This window comes from Bufo gargarizans, chromosome 9 (genome assembly GCF_014858855.1).
Source record: "Bufo gargarizans isolate SCDJY-AF-19 chromosome 9, ASM1485885v1, whole genome shotgun sequence".
NCBI classification, from domain to species: Eukaryota; Metazoa; Chordata; class Amphibia; order Anura; family Bufonidae; genus Bufo; species Bufo gargarizans.
The window spans coordinates 168,176,867-168,199,848 of NC_058088.1; the positions used below are offsets into that span (position 1 = coordinate 168,176,867).

The 22,982-nt window shown below is 44.0% G+C and overlaps 1 protein-coding gene across 1 annotated transcript in view; it reads left to right on the forward strand.

The window, feature by feature from the left end:
• The window catches only part of MAPKAP1 (MAPK associated protein 1), a 171,742-nt gene that overhangs the window by 18,199 nt on the left and 130,561 nt on the right, over positions 1-22,982 (forward strand). The window contains 3 exon segments of the mRNA XM_044268449.1: positions 2,797-3,115; positions 16,194-16,283; positions 19,765-19,913. Coding sequence (XP_044124384.1) covers positions 2,860-3,115; positions 16,194-16,283; positions 19,765-19,913 — 495 coding nt within the window. The 5' untranslated portion in view covers positions 2,797-2,859.

Consider the following 22,982-nt stretch of genomic DNA (forward strand, 5'->3'; position numbering starts at 1 on the left):
AAAATGCAGATTGCGACTAGAAAAGTTTTTCTTTTTCTGTACTTGTGAAGCAGTTTGATCCCTTTGTAGAGATTTGTGCTCGCTTTGACAGGTGACCATGTGACTGCTGAGGTATGACGTCCTGACCTCAGACGTGTGCCGCCACTAGAGATTTCTAGGCATCAATAAAAGGGTTTTCCGGAAGTAGAATATTGATGTCCTGTCCTCAGGGTAGGTCATCTATATCTGATCGATGGGGTGTGACCCCTGGCACACCCAACAACCAGCTGTTTGAGGAGACCTCAGCACTCTTGCTAGGCCGGTGACATCACGTCCGTCCGTCACGTGGCCTCGGCGCAGTTCTGTTCCATTCAAGTGAATGGGCCTGGACTGCAATGCCAGACACAGGCCCTATACAATGTCCTCGGCTCTCACTAGAGCAGGCATGGCCAACCTGCGGCTCTCCAGCTGTTTGAAAACTACAACTCCCACCATTCCCTGCTGTAGGTTCATAGCTGTAGGCAGTCTGGGCATGCTGGGAGTTGTAGTTTTGCAACAGCTGGAGAGCCACAGGTTGACCATCCCTGCACTAGAGCCTCGTAACCTCTTTAACCCTTTCAAGACTGGGGTATTTTTATTTTTTTAACTTTTTACTCCCAGTCCTCCCAAAGCCCTAACTTTTTTTTTTTACCGCTCACATAGCCGTATAAGGGCTTGTTATTTATTTATTTTTTTGCAGGACAAGATGCCCTTTCTAATGGCTCTATTTACGGTTGCATACAATGTGGTGGGAAGCAGGGAAGAAATTACTAATTAGATGAAATTGGAAAAAAAATTCAATCCCGCAACAGTTTTTTGGGTTTTGTTTTTATGACGTTCCTTATACGGTAAAACTGACCAGTTACATTTATTCTCCAGGTCTGTATGAATCCGGCGATGTCACATATGTGTATTTATTCTTGCGCTTTTATACCGCACAAATTATTATTATTTTTTTGTTTAATCACCATATTCTGACCGCTGTAACTTTTTGTAGTTATATGTACTGAGCCGTGTGAGAGCTAATGTTCTGCAGGCTAATCTGTGCTTTTCAGTGATACCATTTTCGCGTTCGACTTTTTGATAATTTTTTTATAAAATTTTTTGTCGGATGAGAAGTGACCACCTAAAACGGCCATTTAGACTTTTTTTTCTTTTTAGCCGTTTTCCACATGGGTTAAATATTTTAATATTTTTATATTATAGGCATTTTTGCACACATTGATACCCATGACATGTATTTTTTTCATTTTGGGGAATGTTTTTTTATATATATATATATATATTTTTTTTCATAGGGAACTATAACAATCAATCATTGGATTGCTTCTCTCATAGACTAGACATAGAGAGTATATGAGGATTTTACTGTGTTTCTACGGAGCCCTGCAACAGGCAAGGGCTCCATAGACATTACTATGCAGCAGCCTCCTGTTACGGTAAGACAGTGGCTGCTGTATACATGGTCCAGCTCTCCCAATCTCCGCCCGGGGGAGCCGTAGCATACCACTTCAGGATTTTCATGCGCTCAGATACTGTGCTCAGGTTTGACCATGGTCGCGGACAATAGCCGCAAACGCCTGCTGTATGAAAAGAGAGTGGAGCGGGCGCCATTTTTAAACGCCCAACCACTGAAGTATTTTTATGGGGGGGTGGGTTGGGAAGGAGTTAAACAGCTGATCAGCGGGGGTGCTGGGAGTCGGACCACCACCAATAAGGTGCTGATGACGTATCCTGAAGGGGAAAAAAAAAAACTTTAAACAGATTGTCTTGTCACCGACATCAGCGCCCAAAATCTAGGCTGTGCCCCCGCCAATTTGGAAAGCGATATGGCACCTCGTTTCCTGTTGGACCAGCCACTAGGGTACATCCACTTGGGACGGAAACGAATTTGCTGCAGAATTGTTGCAAATCCTCAGCAAAATCTGCAGGTTTTACATTCTTACACACCCCATGCATTGCAGAAAGTGGAATCCAAGAAATCAACTTGCTGCAGTTCTCAGTCTGCGCTGCAGCTCAATTTCCGCTCCGATTTGTTAAAATATCTCTCTGATGCAACTGTATGCCGCCCGCACATCAGGACTGAGAATCTGCGGCATTTCTGCTATATGTGGACTTGTCCAAGCTGTCAGAAACTCCCCCGCCCCCAGCACTATGTCACCAATGTCTGAGACAGCCCCTTTAAAGGGAACCTGTCACTGGGATTTTGTGTATAGAGCTGAGGACATGGGTTGCCAGATGGCCGCTAGCACATCCGCAATACCCAGTCCCCATAGCTCTGTGTGCTTTTATTGTGTAAAAAAAACTATTTGATCCATATGCAAATTACCCTGAGATGTGTCCTGTACGTGAGATGAGTCCAGCGTGAAGGAGCGCAGCACCGCCCCGCATCCTCAGAATCTCCTCCTTGCTCCCTGACGTCAGAAAGCCAGAGAGCCGTAATCTTGTGATGCCAGCACAGGGAAGGAACACTATGACGACACTGCGCAAGCGCTAGCTCGCGCATCGCGAGATTACGGCTCTTTGGCTTTCTGACGTCGGGGAGCAGGGAGGAGATTGCTCCTAGAGACTCATTTGCATGTAGTAAAACATCATTGTTCTCAGCAATGCGGGCACATATGAACATGGGACCAACACAGATGCCTTCAGCTGCCAAGTGCACATGTACCAGGTCAGCCAGTGTCATAGGTACAAAACTGCTGACAGATGCCCTTTAAGTAATAAATGCATATCTGCTCATCATTCCTGTGTTAACCCCCTGTTGTCTCTGTCTTTTAGCGATCTGCAGTCATGGATTACTGGATACGATTGTGAGGAACCCGTGTAACACGGGAGGAGACAATGGCTTTTCTGGACAATCCCTTAATTATCTTGGCCCATATCCGTCAATCACACGTTACTAGCGATGACACAGGGATGTGTGAGATGGTTCTTATTGACAATGATGTGGACTTGGAGAAACTTTATCCATCTTCAGTGTCGGGAGAGAACATCTCACAGACACAAGGGAATGGAGAGACTCAAAGCTACATATACTCTCAGTCTGTGGATATTACGTCCAGCTGGGATTTCGGTATAAGAAGGAGATCAAACACAGGTAAAAATCTGCAAGTCTCTAAAAACTCCATGAAGGCTACTTTCACACTAGCGTTAATATTTTCCGGTATTGAGATCCATCATAGGGTCTCAATACCGGAAAAAAACGCTTTCGTTTTGTCCCAATTCATTGTCAATGAGGACAAAGCGTAACTCAACAGAACGGAATGCCCCAAAATGCATTCTGTTCCTTTGACACTGGAGAGCGCCCACCTGACAATTCACTACTAGCTAAAGGGATTGCAGGCGAACATGAAAAGCGCTGGAACCAGTGATGAAAAGTCTGTAGAGCTAAGCAGCCAGTTTCAGTTCTCTAGGATGTGACAGGTCCTCTTTAAAGGGCATCTGTCAGCAGTTTTTTAGCTATGAAACTGGCCGACCTGTTACATGTGCACTTGGCAGCTGAAGGCATCTGTGTTGGTCCCATCTTCATATGTTATATAAATATAGTGGCTCACCCCTCTAAAACTTTGGAGTCACAGAGGGTGCTTTCTCAATTGGCTCACCTACTGCCAACCAACTGAGAAATGGATATTTATATTGACAGGCACACCTCCACCTAGATATCAAACCTAAAATCTCAGTAGTGGTTATCTATAGCATTTATTCTGAAAATATCCATTGTTCATATGTGCCCGCATTGCTGAGAAAAATGTTGTTTTAATATATGCAAATGAGACTCTAAGTGCAATGGGGGCGTTGCCGTTACACCTAGAGGCTCTGCTGTCTCTAAAACTGCAATGACCTCTCCACTTTTATTGACAGGGCCAGGCATGATGACATTTGCACTGCATGGCCCTGTCAATCTAAGTTGAGAGGGCGCAGCAGTTGTAGAGAGAGCAGAGCCTCTAGGTGTAACGGTAACGCCCCCGTTGCTCCTAGAGGCTCATTTACATATATTAAAACATCATTTTTCTCAGCAGTGCGAGCACATATGTACATGGGACCAACACAGACACCTTCAGCTGCCAAGTGCACATGTAATAGGTGAGCCAGTGTCATAGGTACAAAACTGCTGACAGATGCTCTTTAACCACCTCCGGACCGCCTAACGCACATGTGCGTTCCGGAGGTGGCAGCGCTGCGCACAGTCACGCATATACGCGTCATCTCGCGAGACGCGAGATGACGCGACTATGCGCGCGCGCATGCGCAGTTCGCGCCGGCATTTCGCACAGAAGTATTTCGTCAGCAACCTGCCAGCCAATGATCGTGGCTGGCAGGTTGCTGATTTTTAAAAAATCCAATCAAAGTGCCAGATAGCAGATCATATTTGTAAATATGATCTGTTATATGGCTGCCCTGCTCCTCTGCTGGTTCTTTTCGTCGGTTGGATCCAGCAGAGGAGCAGGCTTCACAGTGAGTACACCAAACACTACACTATAGCCCCAGATCACCCCCCTGAACCCCAATTAACCCTTTGATCACCCCTTTGATCACCCCTGTCAATCACAAGTGAAAAGAAAAAAGTGATCAGTGCAAACTGTCACTTTTTTTTTTCACTGTTATTGACCGTTAGGTTTTAGGTATAGTTTAGGTCCCTTGGTTAGGTAGTTAGCGATCAGTTAGCGCCCAGCCCACCGCACCGCAGTCCGTTATTCGCTGATTAGCGTATCGCTAATCAGCATTTGTACTTTTATAGTATCTGGAAGTGATCAAAACTGATCACGGTCAGATCTATAATTGTATTAGTGCCACTTTAGTTCGCCCTCCACCCAAAACGCAGTGTTTGCCCGATCAGGCCTGATCGGTCGCCCACACGTGCGTTCGCCCACGCCCGCCCCACCGCAGTGACAAAAAAAAATATTTTTTTTTGATCACTGCACATTCACTTTACACGCACTGCGGCGATAAAAAAATCAGTTTTGATATTTTTTATCAACCGCAGCGGCCTCCGGTACTTCGCTAGCCTCCCCTTTGTAAGACAGGCTTGCTTTTTTTTTCTTGGGTAGTCTCAGGGAATACCCCTAAATTTAGTTGCCCACATGTCTAACAGGGGGTATTCCTCTGAAGAGGCCTACAGGCTTCTGACCCAGTCGGATGAGGAGTGGGAACCCTCATCTGATGAATCCAGCGGGTCAGAATACGAACCTGTAGAAAGCAGTGGCTCTCTGACCCAAAGTTCGGACGAGGAGGCTGAGGTCCCTGATACCACCAGGCGTACCCGGCCCCGTGTCGCTAGACCGCAGGTTGCGCAGGATCCGCTTCAAGAGCAGCAGAGTGGGGCTGGTGCTGTCGGATTACGTGGTGAGGCATACACCAGCAGCCCAGCCCTCCCTGGACCTAGTACCAGCACTGCCGTACAACCTGGTGAAGTAGCGAGCACCAGAAGGGCAGTTGAAGCTGGTACGGTGGCACGTGCAGTAGTGACCCCGTCGCAGCCACCGCAAAGACGTGCCCGTAGAGCCCCTAGAATCCCAGAGGTGCTGGCAAACCCTGATTGGCAGTCCCCAACTTCAGCCGCACCTGTAGTTTTCCCTTTCACTGCCCAGTCTGGAGTTCGGGTTGAGACAGCTCAGATCGGTTCGGCCCTGGGATTTTTTGAGCTGTTCTTGACTGCGGAGCTTTTAGACATAGTTGTGGCCGAAACAAACAGGTATGCCACACAATTTATCACCGCTAACCCGGGAAGCTTTTATGCCCAGCCTTTCCGGTGGAAACCAGTCCAAGTTTCCGAACTTAAAACTTTTCTGGGCCTCCTCCTCAACATGGGCCTGACAAAAAAGCATGAATTGCGGTCATATTGGTCCACGAACCCGATTCATCACATGCCCATGTTCTCTGCTGCCATGTCCAGGGCACGTTTTGAGGCCATCCTGCGGTTCCTGCACTTTAGTGACAACACCGCCTCCCATCCCAGGGGCCACCCTGCTTTTGACCGGCTCCACAAAATTCGGCCCCTCATAGACCATTTCAACCAGAAATTTGCAGATATTTATACCCCAGAGCAAAACATCTGCGTAGACGAGTCCCCGATACATTTTACCGGGCGCCTTGGCTTCAAACAATACATCCCAAGCAAGCGCGCCCGGTATGGGGTCAAATTGTATAAGCTCTGTGAAAGGGCCACAGGCTATACCCACAAATTTCGTGTCTATGAGGGAAAAGATCAGACCCTGGAGCCGGTCGGTTGCCCTGACTACCTGGGGAGCAGTGGGAAGACAGTCTGGGACTTGGTGTCACCCTTATTCGGCAATGGGTACCATCTTTATGTGGACAATTTTTACACAAGTGTGGCCCTCTTTAGGCATTTGTTTCTAGAACGGATTTGCGCCTGTGGTACCGCGCGAACTAGTCGCGCGGGCTTCCCCCAACGGCTCGTTACCACCCGTCTTGCAAGGGGGCAGAGGGCCGCACTGTGTAACGAAGAACTGCTCGCGGTGAAATGGAGAGACAAGCGTGACGTTTACATGCTCTCCTCCATTCACGCAGACACGACAATACAAATTGAGCGAGCAACCCGTGTCATTGAAAAGCCCCTCTCAGTCCACGACTATAACCTCCACATGGGAGGGGTGGACTTCAATGACCAGATGTTGTCTCCGTATTTAGTTTCCCGACGCACCAGACGCTGGTATAAGAAGGTGTCTGTATATTTGATTCAATTGGCTCTGTACAATAGTTTTGTTCTCTACAGTAAGGCTGGGAGAACTGGATCCTTCCTCAAATTTCAGGAAGAGATCATCGAGAACCTCCTGTATCCAGGAGGTTCCGTGGCCCCAACCACCAGTGTAGTTAGCCGTCTACACGAGCGACATTTCCCCAATGTCGTTCCTGGTACCTCAACCCAACCGTCACCCCGAAAAAGATGTCGTGTCTGTAGCAGGAGTGGAATAAGGCGTGACACCCGCTATTTCTGTCCTGACTGTCCGGACCACCCTGCCCTATGCTTTGGAGAGTGTTTCCGGAAGTACCACTCACAGGTACACTATTAGCATAGGGATCATCTCACCAGGATAGGCACACAGGGCTATTAGGGCCCATTCACTCACTGCTGCTGCAAACGTCTCCTTTCACATGGGACAAAGTGCATAACGCACTTCGCCACATCTTTGGGCGATTTGCGCTTTGCACATTGACCCATGGGGAAGGAGAGGTTTGTTCTATAAAGGTAAAAAAAAAACAAAAAAAAAACAAAAAAAAAAACACACCAGTAAGCAAACACGTTAATGTTCAGTTAAAAAAGTTAAAGTTTATATGTTCTGTTGCAAAGTTAATAAAATTATTGCGTTGCGGCCTGGTTTTTTCTTTTTTTTTTTTTTTCTTTTTTTACCTTCCAGGTGGACCAACCGATTGACTAGCTGCAGCACCGATGTGCATTCTGACAGAAGCATTGCGCTGCTGTCAGATTACACACAAGTCGGTGTATGCGGCGCTGCAAGACGGGATTTTCTCCTCTGCAGTGACAGATACGTTTGCCGAGGCATACGAGCTGAGGAGGAGGCGGCGTTCCTATGCTTTGGCAAACACTTTGTATGTATATATATAAAAAAAAAATATAAATCCCGGCAATGATTTATTCATCCACATCGATTGATGTGAATGGAGAAATCTGGTTTGCCAGGGCATACGAGCTAAGTGGGTATGGATGTAGGGCGGAGCTCCTATGTCCTGGCAGACGCCTTTCCCCTCCATTTTTTTTTTTTGGGCAGAGATTTTTTCATCCACATTGATCGATGCGAATGAAGAAATCTGTGCCGTTCATTTTTTTCTTTCAGCCCAGAGGCTCAACGGAAAAATCTCATTACCTGTATGCTCAATATAAGGAGAATAGCAGAAACTCCTAATGCTGGCCATACATGTAATGATTGCGGAGACCCTCAAATGCCAGGGCAGTACAAACACCCCACAACTGACCCCATTTTGGAAAGAAGACACCCCAAGGTATTTGCTGAGGGGCATATTGAGTCCATGGAAGATTGAAATTTTTGTCCTAAGTTAGCGGAAAGTGAGACTTTGTGAGAAAAAAAAATAATAATCAATTTCCGCTAACTTATGCAAAAAAAAAAAAAATTCTATGAACTTGCCAGGCCCCTCATTGGATACCTTGGGGTGTCTTCTTTCCAAAGTGGGGTCACATGTGGGGTATTTATACTGCCCTGGCTTTTTAGGGGCCCTAAAGCGTGAGAAGAAGTCTGGGATCCAAATGTCTAAAAATGCCCTCCTAAAAGGAATTTGGGCCCCTTTGCGCATCTAGGCTGCAAAAAAGTGTCACACATCTGGTATCGCCGTACTCAGGAGAAGTTGGGGAATGTGTTTTGGGGTGTCATTTTACATATACCCATGCTGGGTGAGAAAAATATCTTGGTCAAATGCCAACTTTGTATAAAAAAATTGGAAAAGTTGTCTTTTGCCAAGATATTTCTCTCACCCAGCATGGGTATATGTAAAATGACACCCCAAAACACATTCCCCAACTTCTCCTGAGTACGGCGATACCAGATGTGTGACACTTTTTTGATGCCAAGGTGGGCAAAGGGGCACATATTCCAAAGTGCACCTTTCGGATTTCACCGGTCATTTTTTACAGATTTTGATTGCAAAGTTCTTCTCACACATATGGGCCCCTAAATTGCCAGGGCAGTATAACTACGCCACAAGTGACCCCATTTTGGAAAGAAGACACCCCAAGGTATTCCGTGAGGGGCATGGCGAGTTCCTCGAATTTTTTATTTTTTGTCGCAAGTTAGTGGAATATGAGACTTTGTAAGGAAAAAAGAGAAAAAAAAAAAAATCATCATTTTCCGCTAACTTGTGACAAAAAATAAAAAATTCTAGGAACTCGCCATGCCCCTCACGGAATACCTTGGGGTGTCTTCTTTCCAAAATGGGGTCACTTGTGGCGTAGTTATACTGCCCTGGCAATTTAGGGGCCCAAATGTGTGAGAAGTACCTTGCAATCAAAATCTGTAAAAAATGGCCTGCAAAATCTGAAAGGTGCACTTTGGAATATGTGCCCCTTTGCCCACCTTGGCTGCAAAAAAGTGTGACACATCTGGTATCGCCGTACTCAGGAGAAGTTGGGGAATGTGTTTTGGGGTGTCTTTTTACATATACCCTTGCTGGATGAGAGAAATATCTTGGCAAAAGACAACTTTTCCCATTTTTTTATACAAAGTTGGCATTTGACCAAGATATTTTTCTCACCCAGCATGGGTATATGTAAAATGACACCCCAAAACACATTCCCCAACTTCTCCTGAGTACGGCGATACCAGATGTGTCACACTTTTTTGCTGCCAAGGTGGGCAAAGGGGCACATATTCCAAAGTGCACCTTTTGGATTTCACCGGTCATTTTTTACACATTTTGATTGCAAAGTTCTTCTCACACATTTGGGCCCCTAAATTGCCAGGGCAGTATAACTACCCCACAAGTGACCCCATTTTGGAAAGAAGACACCCCAAGGTATTCCGTGAGGGGCATGGCGAGTTCCTAGAATTTTTTATTTTTTGTCGCAAGTTAGTGGAATATGAGACTTTGTAAGAAAAAATAAAAAAAATAAAATCGTCATCATTTTCCGCTAACTTGTGACAAAAAATAAAAAGTTCTATGAACTCACTATGCCCATCAGCGAATACCTTAGGGTGTCTACTTTCCGAAATGGGGTCATTTGTGGGGTTTTTCTACTGTCTGGGCATTGTAGAACCTCAGGAATCATGACAGGTGCTCAGAAAGTCAGAGCTGTTTCAAAAAGCGGAAATTCACATTTTTGTACCATAGTTTGTAAATGCTATAACTTTTACCCAAACCATTTTTTTTTTGCCCAAACATTTTTTTTTTATCAAAGACATGTAGAACAATAAATTTGGCGAAAAATTTATATATGGATGTCGTTTTTTTTTGCAACATTTTACAGCTGAAAGTGAAAAATGTCATTTTTTTGCAAAAAATCGTTACATTTTGATTAATAACAAAAAAAGTAAAAATGCCAGCAGCAATGAAATACCACCAAATGAAAGCTCTATTAGTGAGAAGAAAAGGAGGTAAAATTCATTTGTATGGTAAGTTGCATGACCGAGCGATAAACGGTGAAAGTAGTGTAGTGCAGAAGTGTAAAAAGTGGCCTGGTCATGAAGGGGGTTTCACCTAGCGGGGCTGAAGTGGTTATAGGTGTTGTTTCAATGGTGGTATGCCACCAGTCTGTTTGATGAGGCAATTCCTTTAAAGTGTAACTGCCATTCTATTTTTATTTGTATAATGTATAGGGGCAGTGATACTGACCATTTTTGTAATATACTTTAATTACTGAAATTGTACATTTCTATTAGAAAAATAGCTCTAAAGTGTCCCATTTTGAGCCTTAGCAACGCTCCTCTGTCTTCTGTGTACATAACACAGTCAGTGTTGGGCTACATGCACACTATGTGCCGTCTAAGTAACAGCCGTCACACGACCATTTTTAGCACCAGTTAAAGTGTATGGGGCTATTCACATGGCCGTTCTTTTAACTGCCAGTGAATAGCGTCCGTCCAAAAATAGGACATGTCCTATTTTTGGCCATTTTCACGGGCGGACGGACCCCATTGAAATCAACAGTTTTTAACGGCCGATTGAAAGGAGTGCACCCGTCTAACGGCCGTTAAAAACGGGTACATGGGCCATTTAGGGGTTAAAAAAAATATAAACCTTACCTCATCCACATGCGGAGCGGCAGTCTCTTCTCTCTTCATTGAGCAAGACCTGTCGAAGGACCTGCAATCTGCGTGGTGACGTAACCACGAGGGAGCGCGCAGTGACGTCATCGCGCACATTCGGCAGGTCCCGTTCTGAGAAGAGACTGCTGCAGCGCGAGCAAGTGGATAAGATGATTTTTTTTTATTTTTTTTTGGGGGGGCTGTGGGACTTTATGGGGGCATTATATAAACCATGGGGGACATGATAAAACTGGGGGCCCTAATAAAAAAACTAACAAAAAAAACACACACTATGGGGGACATTATTTAAGATGGGGCACTACATTGGGGGCATTATCAAAGCTAGGGGCGGTTAAAAAGATTATATACACCAGGGGGGACATTTATTTAGCTGGGGGCTTACATGGGGGCATTATTAAAGCTGGGGGCACTATAGAAAAATTATATACACTGTGGGGGACATTTATTTACCTGGAGGCCTACATGGGGGACATTATTTTAGCTGGGGGCCTACCATCCTGTGGGTGTTCTCAGAAGGGTGGGTCTAGAAATAACTGCCAATCAAATTCATCCATTTTTCATGTCTGTTTTTAAGGGACATGAAAAACTGATGCAAAACGGACATACGGACAGAAAATGGATGTACACACTGATGCAAAATGGCCATAAAAAACTGACAGTGTGTCCGTTTTTAACGGACGTTTTGTTTCACTGCCGTGTGCATACCGTATAGCCTTAGCAAGTCTCCACTGTTATGTAAACAGGCTAAAGCTCAAAATGGGCCACTTTAGAGCTATTTTTCTAATAGAAATTTGGAATTTCAGTAAGTTAAGTATATTACAAAAATGTTTAACATCACTGCCCCTATACATTACACAAATGGAAATAGAATGGAAGTTACACTTTATAAATGGCATGGTGCTCACTGAAATCAGTGGTTTATCTGGGTCATGCAGTACCAGCGGGGTCCTCCAGAGGCAGGCTAGTAGCTGCTCTGTGCTACGGCTAATCGCTGAAAGTCCTGAATGAGACTGTGGCAGAGAACAGCCTGCCGGTTCTCCCGTGCCCACCGGACCCCATTAACTATAATAGGATCCGACCACTCCCCGACATACGGTAAGTACCAGGATTCTGCAGACAAAAACCGTTGCATTCAGAAATTTTTGTCCGGCTGAATCCTGGCATTTATGCCGGAGTGCAGCCGGATGCCATTATAGTCAATGGGTTTTCCTGTGCAGGATCTGGAGAACACCGGCAGGCTCTTCTCTGCCGGATAGTTTTGCCGCAAGTCTGAAGTTAGGCTTATAGTGCTGTGATTAAAATTGAGTTTTGTAAACCAGAATAAAACATTGCAAAGGGGTTTCCTGCTTATCATATGGATGGTCTGTCCTTAAAGGGGTTGTCTCACTTCAGCTAATGGACATTTATCATGTAGAGAAAGTTCATACAAGCCACTTACTAATGTATTGTGATTGTCCATATCGCCTCCTTTACTGGCTGGATTAATTTTTCCATCACATTATACACTGCTCGTTTCCTCGGTTACGACCACCCTACAATGCAGCAGCGGTGGTCGTGCCTGCACACTACAGGAAAAAACGCTGGCCTCTCTGGTGACCGGGACTGTGGTAGTGTCCATAGGCTGGTGCAACGCTGCCCGGTTGCAGGGTGGTCTGTAACCATGGAAACGAGCAGTGTATAATATGATGAAAAAATGAATCCAGCCAGTAAAGGAGGCAATATGGAGAATCACAATACATTAGTAAGTGCTACATAATAAATGTCATTTGCTGAAGTGACACAACTCCTTTAAGGGGCAATAAATATTGAGTTTTGTTTGGCTGTTAACCCTTGCTTTGTTACAAAAAAAATTGATAAAAATGGAAAATTTGCCAATAAATTGTAATTCTGAATTTTCATCTCCATTTGCCAATAACTCTTGTGGAATACCTAAAGGGTTAACAAAGTTTGTAAAATCAGTTTTGAATACCTTGAGGGGTGTAGTTTCGATAATGAGGTAAATTTTGGGTGGTTTCTATTATGTAGGCCTCACAAAGTGACTTCAGACCTGAACTGGTCCTTTAAAAAGTGGGTTTTGTAACATTTCTGAAAAATTTTAAGATTTGCTTCTAAGCCTTGTAACGTCCCCCAAAAAATAAAATGGCATTCCCAAAATGATCCAAACATGAAGTAGACATTTGGGGAATATAAAGTAATAACTATTTTGGAGGTATTACTATGTATTATAGAAGTTAGAGAAATAGAAATTTGGAAATTTGCTAATTTTTCGAAATTTTTAGTAAATTTTGTATTTTTTTTTTATAAATAAAAATGATATTTTTTTTTACTCCATTTTACCAGTGTCATGAAGTACAATATGTGATGAAAAAACATTTTCTCAGAATGGCCTGGATAAGTCAAAGCGTTTTAAAGTTATTCACACATAAAGTGACACTGGTCAGATTAGCAAAAAATGGCCTGGTCCTTAAGGTGAAAATGAGCCCGGTCCATAAGGGGTTAAGCTCTGCATTATGCTGTCTCTCTGTTACAACTCCTGGCAATGAATACACTTACAGTAGGGCGTTGCTGTTTTTCTGGGGTGCATTTTTCACGTTATGACAGCATCCAGTCACTGCTGACGCCGCCGGGCTGTGTAGAAGCACATCCTAGTAACAATGAAAATCAAGGTCGGGTCATTCATATGTTTCCAGGAGGAATAACAGAGCTCAGCAGAATGCACAGCCCTAAGAAAAGATGCTTCCGAAATGTTTGTTTATTTTTTAAATAAGGTTTACAAGTATTTACTAAAATCCATAATTACTGGAAAAAAAATGAAAATCAGACATAATATAGCACATGACAATCTCTTTCTGACAAAGCTAGAACCAGCCCTGCACCTCACATGGGTCCAGAGATCTCCTTATTCATTGATCCATTTGCTGTGCCAGATTTATTTGAAGCTGGCAACTCAGGGGGGGTATCCTTTCTACTGCAGCTCAGGGGGAGTATCCTTTCTGCTGCAGCTCAGGGGGAGTATCCTTTCTACTGCAGCTCAGGGGGAGTATCCTTTCTGCTGCAGCTCAGGCGGAGTATTTTTTCTGCTGCAGCTCAGGGGGGAGTATCCTTTCTGCTGCAGCTCAGAGGGGAGTATCCTTTCTGCTGCAGCTCAGGGGGAGTATCCTTTCTACTGCAGCTCAGGGGGAGTATCCTTTCTACTGCAGCTCAGGGGGAGTATCCTTTCTACTGCAGCTCAGGGGGAGTATCCTTTCTACTGCAGCTCAGGGGGAGTATCCTTTCTGCTGCAGCTCAGGCAGAGTATTTTTTCTGCTGCAGCTCAGGGGGGAGTATCCTTTCTGCTGCAGCTCAGGGGGAGTATCCTTTCTGCTGCAGCTCAGGGGGAGTATCCTTTCTGCGGCAGCTCAGGAGGAGTATCCTTTCTGCTGCAGCTCAGGGGGAGTATCCTTTCTGCTGCAGCTCAGGGGGAGTATCCTTTCTGCTGCAGCTCAGGGGGAGTATCCTTTCTGCTGCAGCTCAGGGGGAGTATCCTTTCTGCTGCAGCTCAGGGGGAGTATCCTTTCTGCTGCAGCTCAGGGGGAGTATCCTTTCTGCTGCAGCTCAGGGGGAGTATCCTTTCTGCTGCAGCTCAGGGGGAGTATCCTTTCTGCTGCAGCTCAGGGGGAGTATCCTTTCTGCTGCAGCTCAGGGGGAGTATCCTTTCTGCTGCAGCTCAGGGTAAGTATCCTTTCTACTGCAGCTCAGGGGGAGTATCCTTTCTGCTGCAGCTCAGGGGGAGTATCCTTTCTGCTGCAGCTCAGGGGGAGTATCCTTTCTGCTGCAGCTCAGGGGGAGTATCCTTTCTGCTGCAGCTCAGGGGGAGTATCCTTTCTGCTGCAGCTCAGGGTAAGTATCCTTTCTGCTGCAGCTCAGGGGGAGTATCCTTTCTACTGCATCTCAGGGGGAGTATCCTTTCTACTGCATCTCAGGGGGAGTATCCTTTCTCAGGGGGAATGTATTTTTTTATTTTGTAGTTCTCTCCCTATCACAGCTAAGGAGCGTGTCCTTTCTGCTGCGGCTGGCTCCCTATGAATGTCATAGTTTCTAATAGGGATGAGCGAACTTCTGTTTTAGAAGTTTGGGTTCTGGTTACCGCAGATTTGCGTTATGGACCATAACTTATGGTCTGTGGTCACGGGATCCGTAACGCAATTCTGCGGTAACCGGAGAACCCGAACTTCTAAAACAGAGGTTCGCTCATCCCTAGTTTCTAACAGTAGACATGGCTTGTGTCAGTTGGAAGGAGGGAACTGAGCATGTGCGACCACCTCATTGATTTTTACTAAGGTGGACTGGGACAAACATGTGGCGCTGTACAGTTACACTTTTTTTGAATAACACATTTCTAATTATATGCAGTATTCAGATCCAGGTGCGGAAAAAAGGCCTTTAAATCAGTGGCAGGTTTTCTACTTATCATAGTTTATATTTATATATTTATGACTGTACAAAATGATATTGATTACAGTTTTGGGCATTTTATATTATCCTATAAATCTAACGCTGTTTATTATAGGATGATTAATTGTCTGTTTCACCCCCTTTGCCACGTGAAGTGCTGCGATCACCACTGTCCGTCCAGGGTTTGTTTTTAGGGTTGAAACCTCTTAATTTCATGCAATGCATCATTATTATTACGTCCTGCATCTTTAAGGCCAAAAAAAAAAGCCTGTAAAATAAAAAATATCTTCCTTGGTATCTGGCTTCCCCTACACATTTGACTAATGTTGCTTCGGATACAAATCACCTCCTTTATTACCTATAAACCGCTCCGTCCTCCCATAGAAAAATGCCGCTAATTTATATAGCCCTGACATTTTATAATTTTTCCTGATTTTTTTTTTTTTTCAGATAAAGGATTTTACATTTGAAACTTTAATAGTTGAGCCCGAGTTCATTTATCTTTAATTTTTTGAAACGGGGGCACGTAATTCATATCTGTAATTTTATGCACACTCTGTAACGTTCACGGGACTTCATTTGTACATTAAAATTCCTTTAAGACCGTTATTAATGATTTATATAACGAACTGTCCTATTAATCACGCAAGTTTTCACATTTTACGATTCCCTTCTATGTTAATACTATCTTTATGGTCCGTATTAATGTTTTATGTCCCCTAATTTCAATTATAAATCAAGGCCATTTTCCTGTTTTTGTTGGTATTTTCTGAACTTTGTGTCAGCTTTAAAAATTTTATGCCTTCTCCTCTGCCTCTCCGAAATGTCCCCCCCCCCCCCCACCTCCTCTCCGTCCCCTCTTCACCATCCTTCTATACATGCATTATGAAATATTCATGAAATTGGAATTAATTGTGATCTCTCTTCCCTGGAAAGTTTCATTGACAAAGTGATTTTGTCTTTTTCGTTCCTGGTTTTGGTTTTTAGCTCAGAAACTGGAGCGTCTTCGGAAGGAGAGGCAGAATCAGATCAAGTGCAAGAACGTACAGTGGAAGGATCGCAACACGAGCCACTCAGGTAACGTCTTCTTATGTCATCGTAGAGGCCCGATCCACAGAAGTGACAGCTAAAAACATGGTGATGGGACGTGCACAGCCCATGAGAAGCAGCCAGCCCAGAACTGTAAGCTCTATATCTGTTAGAGCAGGGATGCCCAACCTGCGGCCTTCCAGATGTTGCAAAACTACAACTCCCGGCATGCCTGGACAACTTACAGCTATCAGTCTACAGCAGGGCATTGTGGGAGTTGTAGTTTAACAACAGCTAGAGGGCCGCAGGTTGGGCATCACTGTGTTAGAGCCAATGAACTAATAACGGTATCAAAAATAATAATATCGACTGAAAATAATATTACAAATTTAGTAAATTAATATATTATATATCAGGGGTGGGCCACCTGCAGCACTCCAGCTGGTGTGAAACTACAATTCCCAGCATGCTCCATTTATTTCTATGAGCAGAGCAAGTATACATGCTGGGTGTTTTCGTTTTCTAACAGCTGGAGAGCCACAGGTCCCCCAACCCCCCCCCCCCCCCCCCCCCCGCTATATATTAAAATAGTAAGTTAATTCAGAAGAATATAAATCGTAAAATAACAATCATTTATCAAGTAATAAAAGGATTATATAATAAAGAATGTAAGTAAAATCGTATGATAAATAATAGTCAGTTATTAAAATAAAGAATGTAGGGTAAAATTATAATTTTACTAAATAATAAATTCATATGATAAATATAATAATAAAGAATATAAATAGTAATAAATGTGTTATTAATAAAATAAAATGGCAAGTGTAAATATGAGTAAAATATAATAATAAAATAATCATATAAAAAATATTACAAGCGTTATAATACAAGCTGTGATAAATTATAGTAAAATAATAAAAATGATATAAGTAGAAAAATAATAAATACGTAATAAAGTAATCTAATAATGATGCATAATATAAATAATAATAAAAATAATATAATAATACAATGTAAGTAGCTAAATGATAACCATTTACTTATTAATATATAAATTAATACAATATAATAATATAAATAAAATAATGGTCATATAAAAATAATATAATAATAATAAAATAAATGATATAAGTAGCTAAATAATAATCATTTACTAAATATATAAATTAATAAAAATAAGTGATATAAAATAATAATAATCACATAAAGAGTGATAACACCATAGTACATCCAGCGTATTCTCATAGTACAGTTTCTGCCTAGTCATCACAATATCACTGGGCAGATTTGCCATCCAGTCCGAGTGAGTTCTACTGTATGAAATGTAAATCGGCCATATTGTGCGCCACTCACCTTTCCCATAAATGCGTACGAGAAAGGAATGGCTGGATACAACAACCTGATGGATGAAAGGGAATGACTTGATGTCCCCCTAAAGTGTACCATAGACCAAAAGTAGACCTAATGTGTACATAGCTATAGACTCGCCCCTGACAGATTAGGTCCGTTTCTTTTGCTCCTCTCTCCACATTGAATGCGCATACACGTTTGGAGCTGAACGTGTGTGTGTGTATGGGGAAGTGGGGAGACCTCGCTGTCGGCTGGACAATCAGCTATTGAATATGTATGGGCGGCTTCAGAAGCTCACTTTGCCATATTGTGTTGTGTGGCTGATACCTGATGAGATTCACGTTAATTACTGATTAGTGTAAAAAAGCCCTTTATTTGATGTTTTCAGGAAAAGTGGAATCCAGTGGTAGATTAGCCATTTTTTTACCTAGCTTGTATGGCCAACTTCATATCCTTGCTCAGTAACATACCCTAAGCCAGGGATGGCAAACCTCTGGCACTCCAGCTGTGGTGAAACTACGACTCCCAGCATACTCCATTCATTTCTATGGAGTTCTGAGAACAGCCAAGCAAGTGTACATCTTGGGAGTCATAGTTTTACCACAGCTGGAGTGACGGAGGTTCGCCATCACAGCCCTAAGCTAACATAAAGGGGGTCATTTATTAAACAGAAATATGTCTATATTAGGCGTATTTCTGGCGCAGTTTGCGCCGCAATCTACGACTTTTCCCTTCTCATGCCAGGTCTAAAAAAAATCGGCGGAGAAGGAGTTTTAGGCATAGAAAATGGTCTAAATGTAAGATAGCAAGGAAGCTGTCTTACATTTAGAGGCGTTGGTGAATCCGCCGAAGTTATGTAGAGGCCGGCGCCTCTACATAACTTCGGCAAAACCACCGCCAGCTTAGGGCTTTTTTAAGACTGGCGTCTAAAACGCCGGCCTTAATAAATGTCCCCCAAAGTATTTAATGTTGGATAGGTAGAGTTTCACTTTGAAGCACCTTAGCGCCCTTGTGTCTGGATTGTTACCAAAATGTCCTCTAAGGTCTCATGCACACAACCATATGTATTTTGTGTCCATCTTATATCTGTTTTATTTTTTGCAGACCCATTGACTCTGCGTTTGCGGCCAAGATTAGGACATGTTCTATCTTTTGCGGAAAGCACACAGAAGTCTGTTCTGCAAAAGATAGAACATGTCCTAATCGTGGCCGTAAATGTGGACCACGAACCAGTTGAAGTCAATGGGTCCGCAAAAACTGTGGAGGTCACCCAGATGGTATCCGTATTTTGCAGATCTGCGTTTCAACATATGGTCGTGTGAATGTACCTTATAGACACTACAGTCAGGGCCGGCAGTAGCAATGGACAGACGCCATGGCCCACTGGTCTGTTCCCATGGGACTCTGTATGGACCTGCTCTATACCTGTCCCGCTGCTTGTGGTATAGATAGGCAGCACATTGTCACCCGCGGGCACATGTCAGCCTTGGCTACAGTCATTGTTACTGGTCACTTCAGATTCTGCCACTTCAGGTAACTTTACAGAGAAACTGCCTGCCGGATCCTCCGATCTGGATGTGACTGAAAGCATTTGTGAGACGCATCCGGATGCGGATCAGTCTCACAAATGCATTGCGAGAACGGATCCGTCTCTCCGCTTGTCATGCGGACAGACGGAACCGTCTTGTATCTTTTTTTCACATTTTTACCGGATCTGGCATTCCACTATTTTGAATGTCTGGTCCGGCACTAATACATTCCTATGGGGAAAAATGTCGGATCCGGCATTCAGGCAAGCCTTCAGTTTTTTTGCCGGAGATAAAACCGTAGCATGCTACGGTTTTATCTTTTGCCTGATCAGTCAAAAATACTCAACTGAAGACATCCTGATGCATCCTGAACGGATTACTCTCCATTTAGAATGCATGGGGATATGCCTGATCAGTTCTTTTCCGATATAGAGCCCCTAGGATGGAACTCTATGCCGGAAAAGAAAAACGCTAGTGTGAAAGTACCCTTAATTGGCACTGCGAACCTGAGCAATATTGGGGTCTGCTGCCAAGCCTGGACGATGTATTTGTATTTGCGGAATTGCTATTCATGCCTTTTGTATTTCGATAATGTTTCAATAGAAGGAGCTTCATGGTCATTACTGTTTTTTTATTTCTTTTTTTTACAGCTGAGGAATTGAGTTCATTGTTTGAAAAGAAAAACGTCAGGGAAAAATCGCCACATAGCGGGAAGCCGTCCATATTGTCCGTGCGCTTGGAGCAGTGCCCATTACAGCTGAACAATCCCTTCAATGAATACTCCAAGTTTGATGGCAAGGTGAGGGACATATTGGTCTTTGCTCAAAACCGTTCTTCAAAAATTCTTATCCCTTGATGTGCAGCTATTCCCACGATCTTTGTGAGGGGACAATTGTGGTCCTGGCTGCACTCTCCATTGAATTGAATAGGGGGTTAATATATTTTAGAGAGTGGGCATCAGAACAGATTTTAGGATTTGTTCACATTACCATTGTGTTTTTGATGGAAGGAGTTGCATAGTTGGCTGTGCTTCCCTTGCTATCAGAACCTCCAGTCTTCTTAGGTATGATGCCTCAAGGTTTGCACATCTGGATTCTTCTCTGCAGATCCTCTCAAGCTCTGTCAGGTTGGATGGGGACCATCGGTGGACGGCCATTTTCAGGTCTCTCCAGAGATGTTTGATTGAATTCAAGTCAGGGCTCTGGCTGGGCCATTTGGGGACATTCACAGAGTTGTCCCTAAGCCACTCCTGTATTACCACTCCTGGATCAGGTTTTCATTAAGAATATCTGTGTACTTTGCTCTATTCAGCTTTCCCTCAACTCTCACCAGTCTCCCTGGACTATTGGATTCTTGGTCACCTCTCTGATCATAACCCTTTTCCCCTGATTAGTGTGGTGGGGCAGCCAGCTCTAGGAAGTGTCCTGGTTGTCCCACACTGAATTCATTTAAGAATTATGGAGTCCACTGCTTCTTGGGAATTTTCAGTGCAGTAGAACATTTTAGTCCTCTTCTCCAGACCTGTGCCTCCACATAATCCTGTCTCTGAGCTATACAGGCAGTTCTTTCCTCCTCCTGGCTTGGTTTTTGCTCTGATATGCATTGTCCCCTGTGAGACCTTATAAAGACAGGACTGTCAAGCAAGTTTCAAAGCAAAGGGTCTAAATATTTATGTCCATGCAAAATTTTAGTTTTCCCTTTTTAATAAATATGCAAACATTTCTAAAATTCAGTTTTTATTTTTTATAATGGGGTATTGAGTGCAGATTGTTGGGGGAAATTGAGGATTTTTATTTTATTTTAGCACATGGGTGCAATATAACAAAATGTAAAAAAGCTGAAAGGGTTTGAAGACTTTCCGAATGCATTGCATTAAAAGGGTTGTCTGGGCATTTTCTAGTGATGACCTATCCTCAAGATAGGTCATCGATATCAGATCAGCAGGGGTCCGACACCCGGCACCACCGCCGATCAGCTGTATGTGGAGACGGCGCGCGTAGAGTGCATGTGTCGTCTCCCATCTGTGCGTGCCATCTCCTCATACAGCTGATCGTGGGGGTGCCGGGTGTCGGACCCCCACTGATCTGATATTGATGACCTATGCTGATGATATCTCATCAATAGAAAAATCACAGAGAACCGATTTAGGGGGGGGCATTTCTAATGCCAGGATATGCTGTCACTTCATGATAGATCAGGGGTCCTGACCTCTGGTATCCCCACAGATCCTGAAAAGGAAGGGGCTGCAGCACTTATTTAGCCCTGCATCATTCTCTAAGACGAGGACCGCTGGCGGTGTGCATTTTAGGAGATGTCATTTCATCACAGCTGGAATGTGGGAGGTTGCTGACCCCTGTTTAAAGCTTTTTCGTGCACAGCGGTACTCGGGCCACTGACTGGGCAGCAAACTACAGCTAGGCCCAGTCACTTAAATGGAAGCGGACTGCAGTTCCCTGCGCAGCTGGTGATCGGGGAAGCCACTACTCGGGGGGGGGGACGATGGCCAAATCATGCAGCCATTAGTCACCATTGGTGTCTGTGGCTTGGTCACGTGTGGTCCACCCTGCACTTAAATTACCTGTTTGATATTTTTGCATGTAGCTGGGATATAATCGTTACTCTCTTCGCATGTTTAGCTATGATCTGGGATAAACCTGCAGGACATCTGGTGGATTACATTTTCCACGCTTACAGAGTTAAATACATTTAGAAGTCTTTTGTAGCTAATGACCCATCGTGACAGATCTAATGATCCCCGGGACCTACCTTTTCCTGCCTGCGACTGCTGGATGCGAAGGGTTAACCCCGTCCTATGTTTCAGGGGACCCTCGGCAGACCCAGCCGGCGGATCAGCTCAAACCTCCCCATGCCCGTGAGCGTGGTCTGTGGCATAATTCATGAGCGCTAATTACTCAGCTGTTAATTTTCATAAGTGTTGATTGTAGCAGTTCCTTAAATTAAGACTCCTTTTAAAGTGTACCTTGGGAAATATTTTATCAGGGCCCGGAGAGCAAATGAATATGAATATGGCTCCAATTAACACTCGCTGGTTAATGGCTTTTAGCAGCATTTTGGGATGTGCAGTCCTTAAATACCATTTTTTGCCTGCTGCTCTTACATTGAGCACCATTCAGATAATTAGGGATACGCAGAGCCATTTAAAAGACGTGAACGAGACATTGCTATTAACGCTGCGGTCTCGACTGCTCTTTGTGGCTATTGTGCCCCCATCCCATATTCTTCATTAAATTTATAATAAGTGACAGGCCCTTCTAAAAACCTTGATGATCGGTTTAACACTTTAGAGAGGACTCTAGATATGCAAGGGGGGGGGGGGGGCTCTAGATTGTGGTGATTGGGGCCACTGGGAAAATGTTATCACTGTGAATTTGCCTAATAAATTTGCTGCATGCTAAATGACAGCAAATGGGATTTTGTCTGTCCTGGGAATTTCTCAGTCTTTTGTCCCACTGCAAGCCTTTCTTGGCCATTTGTCTCAACAAGACAACCCATTCTTAAATCGAAGCCAGCTTGCCAATCGGATCATCCCGGCCATCGGATCATCCCGGCCATCGGATCATCCCGGCCATCGGATCATCCCGACCATCGGATGCTCCCGGCGAATAGCTGCTGTTGGTTATACCTTTTGGCTTGGGGTACTTTCACACTTGAGGCAGAGGAATCCGGCAGGCAGTTCCGTCGCTGGAACTGCCTGCCGGATCCGTCAAAACTTATGCCAACTGATGGCGTTTGTCAGACGGATCAGGATACATGCATTGAAATGCCGGATCAGTCTTTCTGGTGTCCTCTGGAAAAACGGATCCGGCATTTATTTTTTTCATACATTCGGTATCCGGCAAGATCCGGC